General features: G+C 37.1%; 1 protein-coding gene across 2 annotated transcripts in view; it reads left to right on the top strand.

The window, feature by feature from the left end:
• Positions 1 to 16,517, top strand: part of SLFN12 (schlafen family member 12) — a 29,818-nt gene that overhangs the window by 6,538 nt on the left and 6,763 nt on the right. For both annotated transcript variants that reach the window (XM_001114157.5, XM_077970801.1), the window contains exons 2-3: positions 4,608 to 5,686; positions 6,950 to 7,057. In XM_001114157.5, the coding sequence (XP_001114157.5) occupies positions 4,648 to 5,686; positions 6,950 to 7,057 (1,147 nt within the window). In that variant the 5' untranslated portion in view covers positions 4,608 to 4,647. The remainder of the gene's footprint in view (positions 1 to 4,607; positions 5,687 to 6,949; positions 7,058 to 16,517) is intronic.

The following is a 16,517-nucleotide window of genomic DNA, read 5'->3' as shown; positions in this document are numbered from 1 at the left end:
GCGTGGCAAGGTCTTAGTCTTGAGGAGGCAGCATCACTGCTCCTAGTTTCCTCCCTGGAACTGATGGGGCATAGTAAAACTTATTTTCAATGTTGTAACCTGTCTGGGGACTGCCTGAGGGATTCATTTCTGTATCCCCTAACTCAGATCTCAAGTGAGGAGAAGTGACAGCCACTGCTCAGGAAAGCTGCAAGGAGACTATGGACCCCCATAGGCAAGAGATTATAGCTAGAGACATAGAATAACCATCTAAGGCTCACAAGAGGAGCTGGGGTGAGATTCTTTGGGAAATTAAGACATTCAAAAGCAGCCATGTATGTAGAGGAATCAAGAAAGCCCCACTCAATCCAGGCAGGACAAATGCTCAGAAAAGACCTGAGAAGACCTTAAACTTTTTCCTCAAGCTGATCCCTAAGATCAGAGTATACTTAGCCAATCATTGAAGGTTTGCCTTGCCATAGCATTTGTCTGCAAAGACTATGAGAGATCACTGTTTTTTCAAATACCCAGTTTCCAACAAAAATTCATAAAGCATACACACAACAGAAAAATATGATCTATCCAAAAGAAGAAAGTAAATTGGCAGAACACGTCTCTGAGGAAGGCCAGATACCACACATATTAGACAAAGATTTTAAAACAACGTTCTTAATATCCACATGCAGAAAATGAAATTAGACCCTCATCTCACACCAAATACAAAAATCAACTCAAAATCGATTAAAGACTTAGATGTAAGAGTTGAAACTATAAAACTACTAGAAGAAAATATATTAAAAAGATCCAAGACGTTGGCCTGGGCAGTGATGTTTTGGATGTCATCCCAATGGCGCACAGGCAATGAAAGCAAATGTAGACAAATGGGATTACATCACACTAAAAAGCTTCTGCATAACAAAGCAAAAACATCAACAGAGTAAAACAATAAGCTATAGAATGAAAGAAAATATTTGTAAACCATAGATCTGATAAGAGGTTAATATCCAAAATATATAAGAAACTCAAACAACTCAATAGTAAGAAAAAAACAGATTAAAAAATGGGCAAAGGATCTGAATGACATTTCTCAAGAGAAGACATTCTAATGGACAACAGATATACGAAATAATGCTCAACATTACTAATCATCAGGAAAATGCAAATTAAAACCACAATTGGAAATCACCTCACACATGTTAAAATGGCTATTACAAAAAAGACAAGAGATAAAAAGAGATGGCGAAGATGTAGAGAAAAGAGAACCCTTGCACACTATTGGTAGGAATTTAAACTAGCATAGCCATTATGGAAAATAGTATGGAGGTTTCTGAAGAAAAAAAAGAAAGAAAGAAAAAGAAGGAAAATAACCACCATACGATTCAGCAACCTCACTCCTGATAAATATCCAGAGGGAATGAAATCAATCTATCAAAGAGATATCTGTACTCTCATGTCTATTGCAGCATTATTCACAATAGGCAAAATATGGAAGCAACCTAAGTGTTCACCAACAGATGAACGGATAAAGAAAAAGTGGTACATAGAGATAATAAAATACTGGTTAGCCTTGGCCGGGCGCGGTGGCTCAAGCCTGTAATCCCAGCACTTTGGGAGGCCGAGACGGGCGGATCACGAGGTCAGGAGATCGAGACCATCCTGACTGACACGGTGAAACCCCGTCTCTACTAAAAAATACAAAAAACTAGCCGGGCGAGGTGGCGGGCGCCTGTAGTCCCAGCTACTCAGGAGGCTGAGGCAGGAGAATGGCGTGAACCCGGGAGGCAGAGCTTGCAGTGAGCCGAGATCTGGCCACTGCACTCCAGCCTGGGCGGCAGAGCGAGACTCCGTCTCAAAAAAAAAAAAAAAAAAAAAAAAAAAAAAAAAAAAAAATACTGGTTAGCCTTAAGAAAAAGAAGGAAATCCTGTCATTTTTGATAACGTGGATGAATCTGGAGGACATTATGTTAAGTGAAATAAGCCAAGCAGAGAAAGACAAATACTGCATGATTTCACTTATTTGTAGAATCTATCAAAGTTAAACTCATAGAAATATACAGTAGAATAGTGGTTACTGGGGAAAGATGGGCTTTGGGGAAATGTTGGTTAAAGGATACAAAATGTCAGTTAGATAGGAGGAATAAGTTCAAGAGCTCTATTGTACAATATGATAACTATAGTTAACAATATATTGTATTCTTTATTATTTATTTATTTATTTATTTATTTATTTGGAGATAGGGTCTTTCTCTGTTGCCCAAGCTGGAGTGCAGTGCCATGATCATAGCTTACTGCAGCCTTGAACTCCTGGATTCAAGTGATCCTCCCACCTCAGCCTTTTAAGTAGCTGGGACCATAGGCACAAATCACTGTGCCCAGCCAATTCTGATTTTATTTTATTTTACTTTTCTGTAGAGATGTGGTCTTGTTTTGTTGTCCAGGCTGGTCTTGAACTCTTGGCTTCAAGCAATCCTCCCACCTCAGTCTCCCAAAGTGCTTAGATTATAGGCATGCGCCACTGTGCTAGGCCTGTATTCTTGAAAGTTGCTAAAACAGTAGCAATATTCACCAGAAAAATGATAAGTCTGTGAAGTAGTGCATATGGTAGTTAGCTCAACATAGCCATTCCACGGTATATACATGTTTCAAAAAAACACATTGTAAATGATCAATATATAGGATTTTATTTATAAATTAATAAAACAAAAAACAAACACTGTCTTAAATATCTTCAAAGAGCTAAGAGAAAACATGGACAAAGAACTAAAGGATTCAACCCCAACTGTCCAAATAGTTTGGGGCTCCAATGTTAACATTGTTTACATGTGATCAGGAATTTATATGGACACAGGTGGTATCCACAACCTTAGCTGAGTATCTGCATGATATTGGTCTAGCAGTGGACAGGAATATTCTGATCCCCTTTACATTCCTTTTCTAGTATAGTAATTACAACCTATGATGGACTTTATTCTTAATTGTCTCTATGCCACTTGGAAAACCTACACTTCTTAAGTTAAACTTCTTAACTTAAAAGTTATACTTAAGTTACACTTAAAAAAAGTTAAACTTAAGTTATGCTTCTTAACTTAAAAGTTACACTTAAGTTACACTTTAAAAAAGTTATAAAAAAGTTACACTTTGGCTGGGCACAGTGGCTCACGCCTGTAATCCCAGCACTTTGGGAGGCTGAGGGGGGCGGATCATGAGGTCAGGAGATCAAGACCATTCTGGTTGACACGGTGAAACCCCGTCTCTACCAAAAATACAAAAAATTAGCTGCGCATGGTGGCAGGCGCCTGTAGTCCCAGCTACTTGGGAGGCTGAGGCAGGAGAATGGAGTGAACCCTGGAGGCAGAGCTTGCAGTGAGCCAAGATCGCGCCACTGCACTCCAGCCTGGGCAACACAGCCAGACTCCATCTCAAAAAAAAAAAAAAAAAAAAACCAAAAACAAACAAACAAACAAACCAAAAAAACTTCTTAACCTAAAAGTGACACTTAAGTTACACTTAAAAAAAAGTTGAACTTAAGTTACACTTCTTAACCTAAAACTTTCCATTTAGAGCAACGCAGTGATCCCAATAGATTTTAAGGGAACAGAGCTAATGGATTAGGGATACACAGACTAAAGCACACTGTCTTAATTTGTTTAGGCTGCCATAACAAAATACCACAAACTGGGTGGCTTACAAGTAACAGAAATTTATGACTCACAGTTCTGGAGGCTGAGAAGTTCAAGATTAAGATGCCGGCACTGCTGGGTTCTGGTGAGGGCCCTTTTCGTGTCGCAGACTGCCTACTTTCTTGCTATGTTCTCACATAGTGGAAGGGATGAGCTAGTGTTCTGGGGTCCTTTTTAGGAGAGCACTAATCTCATTCATGAGGGCTTCACCCTCGTAACTTGATCACCTCCCAAAAACCTCATCACCTTGGGAGTTAGAATTTCAACATACGAATTTTGGGGGAACACAAACATTCAAAGCGTAGCACAGGTGTTTTGTATATAAGAATTTTCCTTATTGAAAATATGCGAATATTAGATTTTAAAAAGGCACAATGACTTAGCCCACTTTGCTTAAGATCAATGGCCAAAATTTGTAAATCTAATTCATTCTTACAAGAAGGAAAAATAATTAACATGACATATTGCTGGATGTCGTTAGACCTTAACTGGAAATCTTCCAAAAGATTTATCACCATAAGTGGAGATAATTAAGGTAAAAGCTGAAATTGTTAAAATAAAAAGAAAAGTAGAAATAATATGTATAACTAAAGCCTGGTTCACTGAGAAGATAAAAACATAGACTCACTCCAGGTGTTGTTTAAGAAAAGGAGAGAGAAAACAGGTTGTACAATATTAGGGACTAGAAAGGAGAAAAAGGCAGATAAAGAGATTACATAATTAGAATACATTATATAAAACTATAGTAACAAATATGAAAATTCAGTAGGAGTACAATTATAGTCTTAGCTCAAAATTTGTCAGTTTTCAGTTTCTTCATACCCATATACTTACCAGTCTAGTGGAATATATACTGCACAGGATTTTTTTTTTGCATTTGCCTCATAATACAGAATTTGCTATCTTTCTAGTTCAGGTCCTATTCTAATGGCTCTGTCTATTTTACAGAAAAGGATTTCTGCTTGGACACTGCACAGCTGCTGGGAAAATGAACGTCAGTATTGATTTGGAAACGAATTATGCCGAATGGGTTCTAGATGTGGGAAGAGTCACTCTTGGAGAGAACAACAGGAAGAAAATGAAGGACAGTAAACTGAGAAAAAAGCAGAATGAAAGTGTCTCACGAGCTGTGTGTGCTCTGCTGAATTCTGGAGGGGGAGTGATCAAGGCTGAAATTGAGAATGAAGACTATAGTTATACAAAAGATGGAATAGGACTAGATTTGGAACATTCTTTTAGTAACATGCTGTTATTTGTTCCTGAGTACTTAGACTTCATGCAGAATGGTAATTACTTTCTGATTTTTGTGAAGTCATGGAGCGTGAACACCTCTGGTCTGCGGATTACCACCTTGAGCTCCAATTTGTACAAAAGAGATATAACGTCTACAAAAGTCATGAATGCTGCTGCTGCACTGCAGTTCCTCAAAGACACGAAAAAGACTAGAGGGAGATTGTACTTAAGACCGGAATTGGTGGTAAGGAGGCCCCGTGTTGATATACAAGAAGAAAGTAACATGAAGGCCTTGGCTGGGGTCTTTTTTGACAGAACAGAACTTGATCGGGAAGAAAAATTGACCTTTACCGAATCCACACATGTTGAAATTAAAAACTTCTCGACAGAAAAGTTGTTACAACGAATTAAAGAGATTCTCCCTCAGTATGTTTCTGCATTTGCAAATACTGATGGAGGATATTTGTTCATTGGTGTAAATGAAGATAAAGAAATAATTGGCTTTAAAGCAGAGATGAGTGACCTCGATAAGTTAGAAAGAGAAATTGAAAAGTCCATTAAGAAGATGCCTGTGCATCACTTCTGTATGGAGAAGAAGAACATAAATTATTCATGCAAATTCCTTGAAGTATATGATAAAGGAAGTCTTTGTGGATATGTCTGTGCACTCAGAGTGGAGCGCTTCTGCTGTGCAGTGTTTGCTAAAGAGCCTGATTCCTGGCATGTGAAAGATAACCGTGTGATGCAGTTGACCAGGAAGGAATGGATCCAGTTCATGGTGGAGGCTGAACCAAGTTGAGAGCGGGGGATTCGCAACAGAAATGCATTTGGCTTGGGTGGCAGGGAGGTTTTCTCTTTGGGATTTGGGGCAAGATCAATAGTCCTCAAATTTCAGCACCTAATCTATTAATCTCTGGTGGATACGGTCAATAGTTCCCTGCCTCGGCCGGGTGCAGTGGCTCACGCCTGTAATCCCAGCACTTTGGGAAGCCGAGGCGGGCAGATGACCGGGTCAGGAGACACAGACCATCCTGGCTAACATGGTGAAACCCCGTTTCTACTAAAAATACAAAAAATTAGCAGGGTGTGATGGCACGTGCCTGTAGTCCCAGCTACTCAGGAGGCTGAGGCAGGAAAATCGCTTGAAGCCAGGTGGCGGAGGTTGCAGTGAGCCGAGATTGCGCCACTGCACTCCAGCCTGGGCAACAGAGCAAGACTCTGTCTCAAAAAAAAAAAAAAAAAAAAAAGCTTCCCTACCTCTCGTTTTCTTCTACACCCTTAGAAGAAGATAGATATTTCATAAAATAAGCACATGATCTACTTTTAGTAGCCCTACCTGGTGCAAAGATCCAGTTAAACCCGGAAGTTTCTTCCCTACCACGTCTTTACTAGCTTTGAAGGAAAACCCGTTTAATCCTTTTCCTTTTTGTTTCTGAGCTCTATTTCAGTAAGTAACCATTGCTTTCTTTCAGGAACACTTGCCTCTTTTACTTACTTGCTCCTTCATGTTTCTTGTTCCCTTTCTGTTTATTTCCTATAAAATTGCTTCCTTTTTCTTCTCACATTTGTGAGCCAAATGGTAGCCCTAATTTGTACCAATAAGGAAGGAATCATGCTGGTATTTTTATCTGGTTTTGGAAAAAGAAACCCTCAAATGAAATTGTACCAGTACTAGCAACTTATAAAATGTCTGAAAATGTAAACTTCTTCCTCAGAATCTGCACAAAAGTCCGCTTTCCTTCACTAGCCATCACGTCTCATTTTAACTGCTTTAAAAATAAACCCAATTATATGGTAATGTATTAAATACTATTAATGCATTTTTACTGTGAATTTTCATTCGAAATATACAGTGTGTCAGTGGCAACAAAAGTTAATTTTGCAATTTGTATCTGACCTAAGAATCTAACCACAATATCTAACGTTAATATTTTGTTTTTTTTTCCAAAAACAAAATCAGTTACAAATAGACTTTTAATATATAATACTATGCATTCGTTAGTTGGGGTCTCCCTTCTGCCAAATTAAGCATGTGATTTTCTTTTTTGTTTTCTAAGAATTTTCCAGGTCATATGAAGAGCTGATCTCTCAAATAAATATGTCATCACCTACTCCCCACAGTTGGCCTCATTTGGAAAGGCAACGGCAGAGACATCACCGTCCAGGTAGTTTCATTCTGGCTTCTTTGGATTTGTTGGTGTGGCTGTATTCAAACCTCTTTCTCTTCAAACCAGCTCAGTCTTGAAATTTGCTCTGAAAGCACATTCTTGTGTTTATGGGAATTCTTTGTTGTTTTAAGTCATTGAATCTGTACAATTCTATTTCTTTATATTTGGGTTAGAATTTTCTTGGTGCAATACAAACTCATTTACTTGAAAGTAAGAGCAACCCAAGTCAGTTTAGTTTAAACAAACAAAAAAAGGAAGCATATATATAATGTCACTGAACAGTCTAGATTGAGGCCCACCTTCAGGCATGGCTATGTTCAGTTACTGAAGAAATGCCATCAGCACTCAGGATCTCTGACTGATCTTTTTTTTTATCGTTGTTGATGATGGGCAATTGAGCTATTTCCTGCTTTCTGCTACATGAACACTGTTACCTTGAACATTCTTAGTCTTCTAGCGCATATGTGCAAGATTTTCTCTTGGGTGCCTAAGTAGGAGTAGAATTGCTGGCTCAGGAGGTGTGTGAATATTCGAGTAATAAGATAATGCCAAATTGTTTTGAAAGTAGATAGGTCATGTTACTGCCATCAGCAATATATTAGAAATGCCACATCTTCTCCAATTGTCAAATTTTTCTTATTTACGCTTCTCCTTCTCTTAACCTCCGTCTTCTCAATCAAATGTGTATAAAATGGTATCTCTTTGTAATGTGTGTTTCCCTGTTATTGATTAGGTTGAGCATCTCTCCATACACTTACTGGCCATATGTATTTCATCTTTGTGCAGTGTCTGTTTTGTCTTTGCCCATTTTTCTAATAAGCTTTGTCTTTTTCCTATTGATTTATAGGAGTAATTTAGAGATTCTAGAATGAAATCCTCTTTTAGTCATAGGTATTAACGATTACCAATGTCTTCTCCAAGCTGGTGGCTTGCATTTTTTCTTTTCTTAAGGTATACTCTCATAAGTAGTCATTTTAAATTTTAATGTAGGCAAAACTATCATTTAAAATGTTGTGGTTTACTGCTCTTTGCGCCTTGCTTAGGAGATCCTTCGATACCCCAGGATTATAAAGATATTTCTTTTAATTTTCTCCTAAAAATTTTAAAGTTTTGCACTCAACATGTAATATGTAAATACACAATCCAGAGGTGGGTGGATAACTTGAGGCCAAGAGACCAGCCTGGCCAACATGGTGAAGCTGTGTCTCTACTAAAATACAAAAATTAGCCAGGGGTGGTGGTATACACCTGTAGACCCAGCTACTCAGGAGACTGAGGCATAAGAATCGCTTGAATCCAGGAGGCGGAGGTTGTAGTGGGCTGAGATCACACCACTGCACTCCAACCTGGGCAACAGTGTGAGACCTTGTCTAAAATAAATAAATAAATAAATAAATAAATAAATAAATAAATACACAATTCATCTATTCAATAGACAGTAATGTAGCATGCTATTTCATTTTATTCCATGTGGATAACCACTTTCCCAGCTGCAATACTGAAAAGTCTCACTTTCACCATGATATGCCATGCCACCCTCAGCATATTACTAAGTACAATTCACCTTTGAACAAACCTGTATGCAGTCGAAAGTCTGTGTATAGCTTTTGACTTTCCAAAAAGTTAACTACTAATAGCCTACTTTTGACCCAAAGCCTTACCAATAATGTAGTCAATTAACACATATTTTGTGTATGTATCATACACTATATTCTTACAAAGTAAGCTAGAGAAAAGAAAATGTTATTAAGAAAGTCATAAGAAAGAGGAAATATATTTTCTATCCATTAGGTGTAAGAAGATCATTTAAAGGTCTTCATACTCAATGTCTTCACGTTGTGTAGGCTGAGGAAGAGAAGGGTTGGTCTTGCTATCTCAGGGTGGCAGAGGTGGAAGAAGATCCCGGCATAAGTGGATCCATGCAGTTCAAACCCATGTTGTTCAAGGATCAACTGTATATCTATAGATAACCCTCTTTTTAGAATCTTTATTATGTTTCCTTGACCAAGTCGTCTGTCCCTGCCATTGTAATGTTATACTAAGTATTGACATCTGGTAGGGTAAGCCCTTTAGGTTTTCTTTGAGCGTGTCTTGGCAATTTTTAGTCATTTAATCTTCTATACACATTATAGAATATGCTCAAGTGCCAAAAAAAAATTCTTTTGGGATTTTGATTTGCATTTACAGTGCATCTCTAGATAGATTTGGGAAGAAATGGCATATTTATATCAGTAAGTTGTATCCTTGAGCATAGGAAATCTTTCTACTTATTTATATCTTCTTTATTGCCTTTATAGTTTCATAAATTTCTGTGTACACGTTTTGTACACCTTTTATTACACTCATGTCTAGGTTCCTTAATTTTTGTTGTAAAGATATTTTTCTTTAAAAGTTACATTTTCTTGTTTATTGCTGATGTGTAGAAATGCAGTTGATTTTTACATAATGAGTTGATATAAGGCCACATTGTTAGGTTTCCTTATTATTTTAAATAATTTGTCCACAGATTATTTACATTTCGTATAAACAAATATGCAGATCATAAAATGTTTTGTCTTTTCCTTTCCAGCCTTTATGCCTTTAATGTCTTTTTTTCTTGTCCTAATGAACTGATGAAGACTTTTAGACAATTCTTAATGCAAGTAGTCTTAGTTCAGATTTTAAAGAGAGTATGTCTATGGCTTTCCCATTTAAAGTGAGGTTTGCCCAACATGGAACATGTGTACCTATGTAACAAACCTGCACATTGTGCACATGTACCCCAGAACTTAAAGTATAATAAAAAATAAAAATAAATTGAGGTTTGCCTTAAGTACTTTGAATATACTATTATCAGCCTAAGGAAGTTTAATGATATTTCTAGTTTACTAAATGTTTTTTCTTTTTTTACATGGATGAATACTGAATTTTATCGAACGCATTTTCTACTTCTGTTGACATGATTATATGTTTTTCCCTTTAATATGTTGATTGGCAAATGATGTTTAATATTTTCTATTAAGCCATTTTTGCATTCCGGGAACCAACTCAGTTGGGTCTTGCAGTATTATCTTTTTTACTCATTTTTATTTAGCTGCTAATTCTTAATTTAGAATTTCTGCATCTAAATCCATGAGTGACAAGGTCTAAGGGTAGTTTTCTCTCTTTGTCTAGTATTTGTATTAAAATTGTGCTGAACTCAGAATGAGTTGGGGATTATTTCCTCTTTTTCAATCCTTTGAAAAAATTTATATGAGATTAGAATGATATGCTTGATATTGTGGTGGAATTTGCCTGTACAATAGTTTGTCTTCCCTATGTGGGAAGACTCCTAGTTCTTTTTTGAATCAGGAACTGGCTCTGTCACCCAGGCTGAAGTGTAGTGGTGTGATCATGGCTCACTGTAGCTTCAAGTTCTTGGGCTCAAGTGATCCACCTGCCTCAGCCTATCAAGGCGCTAGGATTACAGGCGTGAGCCATTGTGCCTGACATATTTCTGGTTTTTTAATAAAAGGATTGCCTACACTTTCTGTTTCCTTTGGTGTTAATTTTGGTAAGATATTTTTAAGGAATCCTAAATTCAATAGCTGGCATCTCAATATTAGTCTGACTTATATTTCAGATACTTATTTCAGGCTATTTTTATTTTCTTGTGAGAACAAAGCAGATTGGTTTCAAAAATTTATTTATTTTGTGTAGTGAGTGCTTTTCCTAGGTATCTTATATGTTAATTTTTAAAATATTTATTTCACTAGTTTTTGGGGAATAGGTGGTTTATGGTTACATGAATAAGTTCTTTAGTGGTGACTTCTGAAATTTTGGTGCAGCTATCACCCGAGCAATGTACACTGTACCCAATGTGTAGTCTTTTGTCCCTCATTCCCCTCCCACTCTTCCCCTTGAGTCCCCAAAGTCTGTTGTATCATTCTTAGTCTTTGTGTCCTCATGACCTAGCTCCCACTTATAAGTAAGAATATTTGATATTTGGTTTTCCATTCCTGAGTTACTTCACTTAGAATGATGGTCTCCAATCCCATTCAGGTTGCTGCGAATGCCATTATTTCATTCCTTTATATGACTGATAATATTCCATGGTGTATATATACCACATTTTCTTTATCCACTTGATGGTTGATGGGCATAGGCCGGTTCCATATTTTTGGAATTGGAAATTGTGCTGCTATAAATGTGTGTATAAAGGTCTTTTTCATATAATGACTTATCTTCCTCTGGGTAGATACCCAGCAGTGGGACTGCTGGAGCAAATGGTAGTTCTACTTTTAATTCCTTAATGAACCTCCATACTTTTTTCCATAGTGGTTGTAATAGCTTACATTCACATTAGCAGTATAAAAGATTTCCCTTTTCAGTGCACACGTGCCAACATCTATTATTTTTTGACTTTTAATTACGGCCATTCTTGCAGGTGTAAGATAGTCTCATTGTGGTCTTAATTTTCATTTCCCTGATCATTAGTGATGTCGAGCATATTTTCATGTTTGTTGGCCATTTGTATATCTTCTTTTGAGAATTGTCTATTCATATCCGTTGCCCACTTTTTGATGGGATTCTTTGTCTTTTTCTTGCTGATTTGTTTGAGTTCCTCATAGATTCTGGATATCAGTCATTTGTCAGATGCATAGGTTGCAAATATTTTCTCCCATTCTGTGGATTGTCTTTTTACCCTGCTATTTCTTTTGCTGTGCAGAAGACTTTTAGTTTAATTATGTCTCATCTATTTATTTTTGTTTTTGTTATATTTGCTTTTGGGTTCTCGGTTATGAACTCTTTGCCTATGACTAGAATTGTTTTTCTGATGTTATCTTCTAGAATTTTTATGGTTTCAGGTCTTAGATTTAAGTATTTGATTCATGTTGAGTTGGTTTTTGTGTAAGGTGAGAGATGAGGATCTGGTTTCATTCTTCTACATGTGGCTTGCCAATTATCCCAGCACCATTTTTTGCATGGGGTGTCATTTCCCCACTTTGTTTTTGCTTGCTTTGTTGAAGATCCAATTGAACTGCAAGCATTAGGCTTTCTTTCAGAGTTCCCTATTCTATTCCATTGGTCTACATGTCTATTTTTATACCAGAACCATGCTGTTATGGTAACTATAACTTTGTAGTATAGTTTGAAATCAGGTAATGTGATGCCTCCAGATTTGTTCTTTTTGCTTAGTCTTGCTTTTGCTATGTGCACTCTTTTTTGGTGCCATAGAAATTTTAGGATTGTTTTTTCTAGTTCTGTGAATGATTATGGTATTTTGATGGGAATTGCATTGATGTAGATTGCTTTTGTCAGTATGGTCATTTTCACAATATTGATTCTACCTATCCATGAGCATGGGATGTGTTTCCATTTGTTTGTTTCATCTATGATTTCTTTTAGCACGGTTTTGTAGTTTTCCGTTTAGAGATCTTTCACCTCCTTGGCTAGGTATATTGCTAAGTATTTTATTTTATTTTGCAGCTGTTGTAGTAGGGATTGAGTTTTTGATTTGATTCTCAGCTTGATCACTGTTGCTGTATAGCAGTGCTAATTTGTGTACATTGGTTTTGTATCTTGAAACTTAATTGAATTCATTTATCAGATCTAGGAGCTTTTTGGATGAGTCTTTAGGGTTTTCTAGGTATACAATCATTTTTCTATCAAAAATGACATGGGAATTTTGATAGGGTTTTCATTGAATCTGTAGCTTACTTTGGGTAGTTTGGGCATTTTAACAGTATGATTTTTTCAATCCATGAACACAAGCTATCTTTCCATTTATTTGTGTCTTTTCCAATTTCCTTCATCAGCATTTTATAGATATCAGCATAGAGATCTTTCATCTCCTTGATAACATTTATTATCAAGTATTTTTTGTAGCTATTATAAATGGGAGTATGTTCTTGATTTCTTTTTAGGATAATTTTTTGTTAGTGTATGGAAATGCTACTGATTTTTGTATTCTGAAAATTTACTGAATTCTTTTATTTGTTCTGATTATTTTTTTGGTGGCATCTTTAAGGTTTTCTATATATAAGTTCACATTGTGGGCAAACTGTGACAATTTAATTTCCTATTTTCCAATTTGGATCCTTTTTATTTCTTTTTCTTCCCTAATTGCCCTGGCTAGGACTTCCATATTGAATAGAAGTGGTGAAATGGGCATCCTTGTTTTGTTCCTGATCTTAGATGAAAAGCTTTCAACATTTCACCACTGGGTATGAAGTTAGCTGTAGGTTTTTTATATATGGTCTTTGCTGTGTTGAGGTGCATTCCTTCTACATCTAATTGGTTGAGAGGTTTTTTAAAATTACAGAATGCTGAATTTTGTCAAATGCTTTTTCTGTATCCATTAATATGAACATACAGTTTTTGCCCTTCATTTTATTAATGTGGTATATCACATTTATTGATTTTCACATGTTATACCGTGCTTGCATCCCAAGGATAAATCCCACTTATTATGGGATTTTCTTTTCTTTTTCTCTTTCTTTCTTTCTTTCTTTCTTTCTTTCTTTCTTTCTTTCTTTCTTTCTTTCTTTCTTTCTTTCTTTCTTTCTTTTTTTTAGACATGGTTTTGCTCTTGTTACCCAGGTTGCAGTGCAATGGCACTATCTTGGTACCCTGCAACCTCCACCTCCTGAGTTCAAGCGATTCTCTTACTTCAGCCTCCTGAGTAGCTGGGATTATAGGTGCCTGCCACCATCTCTGGCTAATTTTATGTATTTTTAGTAGAGACAGGGTTTCACCATGTTGGCCAGGCTGGTCTTGAACCCCTGACCTCAGGTGATCCACCCGCCTCGGCCTCCCAAAGTACTGGGATTACAGGTGTGAGCCACTGCACCCAGCTGAATGATCCTTTATTTATTTATTTATTTTTTATTATACTTTAAGTTCTAGGGTACATGTGCACAATGTGCAAGTTTGTTACATATGTATACATGTGCCATGCTGGTGTGCTGCCCATCAACTCATCAGCACCCATCAACTCGTCATTTATATCAGTTATAACTCCCAATGCCATCCCTCCAGCCTCCCCTCTCCCCATAATAGGCACCGGTGTGTGATGTTCCCCTTCCCATGTCCAAGTGATCTCATTGTTCAATTCCTTCCTATAAGTGAGAATATGCGGTGCTTGATTTTCTGTTCTTGCCAAAGTTTGCTCAGAATGATGGTTTCCAGCTTCATCCATGTCCCTACAAAGGACACGAACTCATCCTTTTTTATGGCTGCATAGTATTCCATGGTGTATATGTACCACATTTTCTTAATCCAGTCTGTCACTGATGGACATTTGGGTTGATTCCAAGTCTTTGCTGTTGTGAATACTGCCGCAATAAACATACGTGTGCATGTGTCTTTATAGCAGCATGATTTATAATCCTTTGTGTATATACCCAGTAATGCAATGGCTGGGTCATATGGTATTTCTAGTTCTAGATCCTTGAGGAATCACCATACTGTTTTCCACAATGACTGAACTAGTTTATAATCCCACCAACAGTGTAAAAGTGTTCCTATTTCTCCACATCCTCTCCAGCACCTGTTGTTTCCTGACTTTTTAATGATTGCCATTCTAACTGCTGTGAGATGGTCTCTCATTGTGGTTTTGATTTGCATTTCTCTGATGGCCAGTGATGACAAACATTTTTTCATGTGTCTGTTGGCTGTATGAATGTCTTCTTTTGGGAAATGTCTGTTCATATCCTTTGCCCACTTTTTGATGGGGTTGTTTGTTTTTTTCTTGTAAATTTGTTTGGGTTCTTTGTAGGTTCTGGATATTAGCCCTTTGTCAGATGAGTAGATTGCAAAAATTTTCTCCCATTCTGTAGGTTGCCTGTTCACTCTGATGGTAGTTTCTTTTGCTGTGCAGAAGCGTTTTAGTTTAATTAGATCCCATTTGTCAATTTTGGCTTTTGTTGCCATTGCTTTTGGTGTTTTAGACATGAAGTCCTTGCCCATGCCTATGTCCTGAATGGTATTACCTAGGTTTTCTTCTAAGGTTTTTGATGGTATTAGGTCTAACATTTAAGTCTCTAATCCATCTTGAATTAATTTTCATATAAGGAGTAAGGAAAGTATCCAGTTTCAGCTTTCTGCTTATGGCTAGCCAATTTTCCCAGCACCATTTATTAAATAGGTAATCCTCTCCCCATTTCCTGTTTTTGTCAGGTTTGTCAAAGATCAGATGGCTATAGATGTGTGGTATTATTTCTGAGGGCTCTGTTGTGTTCCATTGGTCTATATCTCTGTTTTGGTACCAGTACCATGCGGTTTTGGTTACTGTAGCCTTGTAATATAGTTTGAAGTTAGGTAGTGTGATGTGTCCAGCTTTGTTCTTTTGACTTAGGATTATCTTGGCAATGCGGGCTCTTTTTTGGTTCCATATGAACTTTAAAGCAGTTTTTTTCCAATTCTGTGAAGAAAGTCATTGGTAGCTTAATGGGGATGGCATTGAATCTATAAATTACCTTGGGCAGTATGGCCTTTTTCATGATATTGAGTCTTCCTATCCATGAGCATGGTATGTTCTTCCATTTGTTTGTGTCCTCTTTTATTTCACTGAGCCGTGGTTTGTAGTTCTCCTTGAAGAGGTCCTTTACATCCCTTGTAAGTTGGATTCCTAGGTATTTTATTCTCTTTGAAGCAACTGTGAATGGAAGTTCATTCATGATTTGGCTCTCTGTTTGTCTGTTACTGGTGTATAAGAATGCTTGTGATTTTTGCACATTAATTTTGTATCCTGAGACTTTGCTGAAGTTGCTTACCAGCTTAAGGAGATTTGGGACTGAGATGATGGGTTTTTCTAAATATACAATCATGTCATCTGCGAACAGGGACAATTTGACTTCTTTTCCTAACTGAATACCCTTGATTTCTTTCTCTTGCCTGATTGCCCTGGCCAGAACATTCAACACTATGTTGAATAGGAGTGGTGAGAGAGGGCATCCCTGTCTTGTGCCAGTTTTCAAAGGGAATGCTTCCAGTTTTTGCCCATTCAGTATGATATTGGCTGTGGGTTTGTCATAAATAGCTCTTATTATTTTGAGATACGTTCCATCAATACCGAATTTATTGAGAGTTTTTAGCATGAAGGGCTGTTGCATTTTGTCAAAGGCCTTTTCTGCATCTATTGAGATAATCATGTGGTTTTTGTCTTTGCTTTTGTTTATTGGCTGGATTACATTTATTGATTTGCATATGTTGAACCAGCCTTGCATCCCAGGGATGAAGCCCACTTGATCATGGTGGATAAGCTTTTTGATGTGCTGCTGGATTCAGTTTGCCAGTATTTTATTGAGGATTTTTGCATCGATGTTCATCAGGGATATTTGGTCTAAAATTCTCTTTTTTTGTTGTGTCTCTGCCAGGTTTTGGTATCAGGATGATGTTGGCCTCATAAAATGAGTTAGGGAGGATTCCCTCTTTTTCTATTGATTGGAATAGTTTCAGAAGGAATGATACCAGCTCCTCCTTGTACCTCTGGTAG

Source organism: Macaca mulatta, chromosome 16 (assembly GCF_049350105.2).
Source record: "Macaca mulatta isolate MMU2019108-1 chromosome 16, T2T-MMU8v2.0, whole genome shotgun sequence".
Lineage (NCBI taxonomy): Eukaryota > Metazoa > Chordata > Mammalia > Primates > Cercopithecidae > Macaca > Macaca mulatta.
The sequence above is the reverse complement of the archived record's forward strand: the minus strand, read 5'-3'. Positions and strand labels throughout refer to the sequence as shown.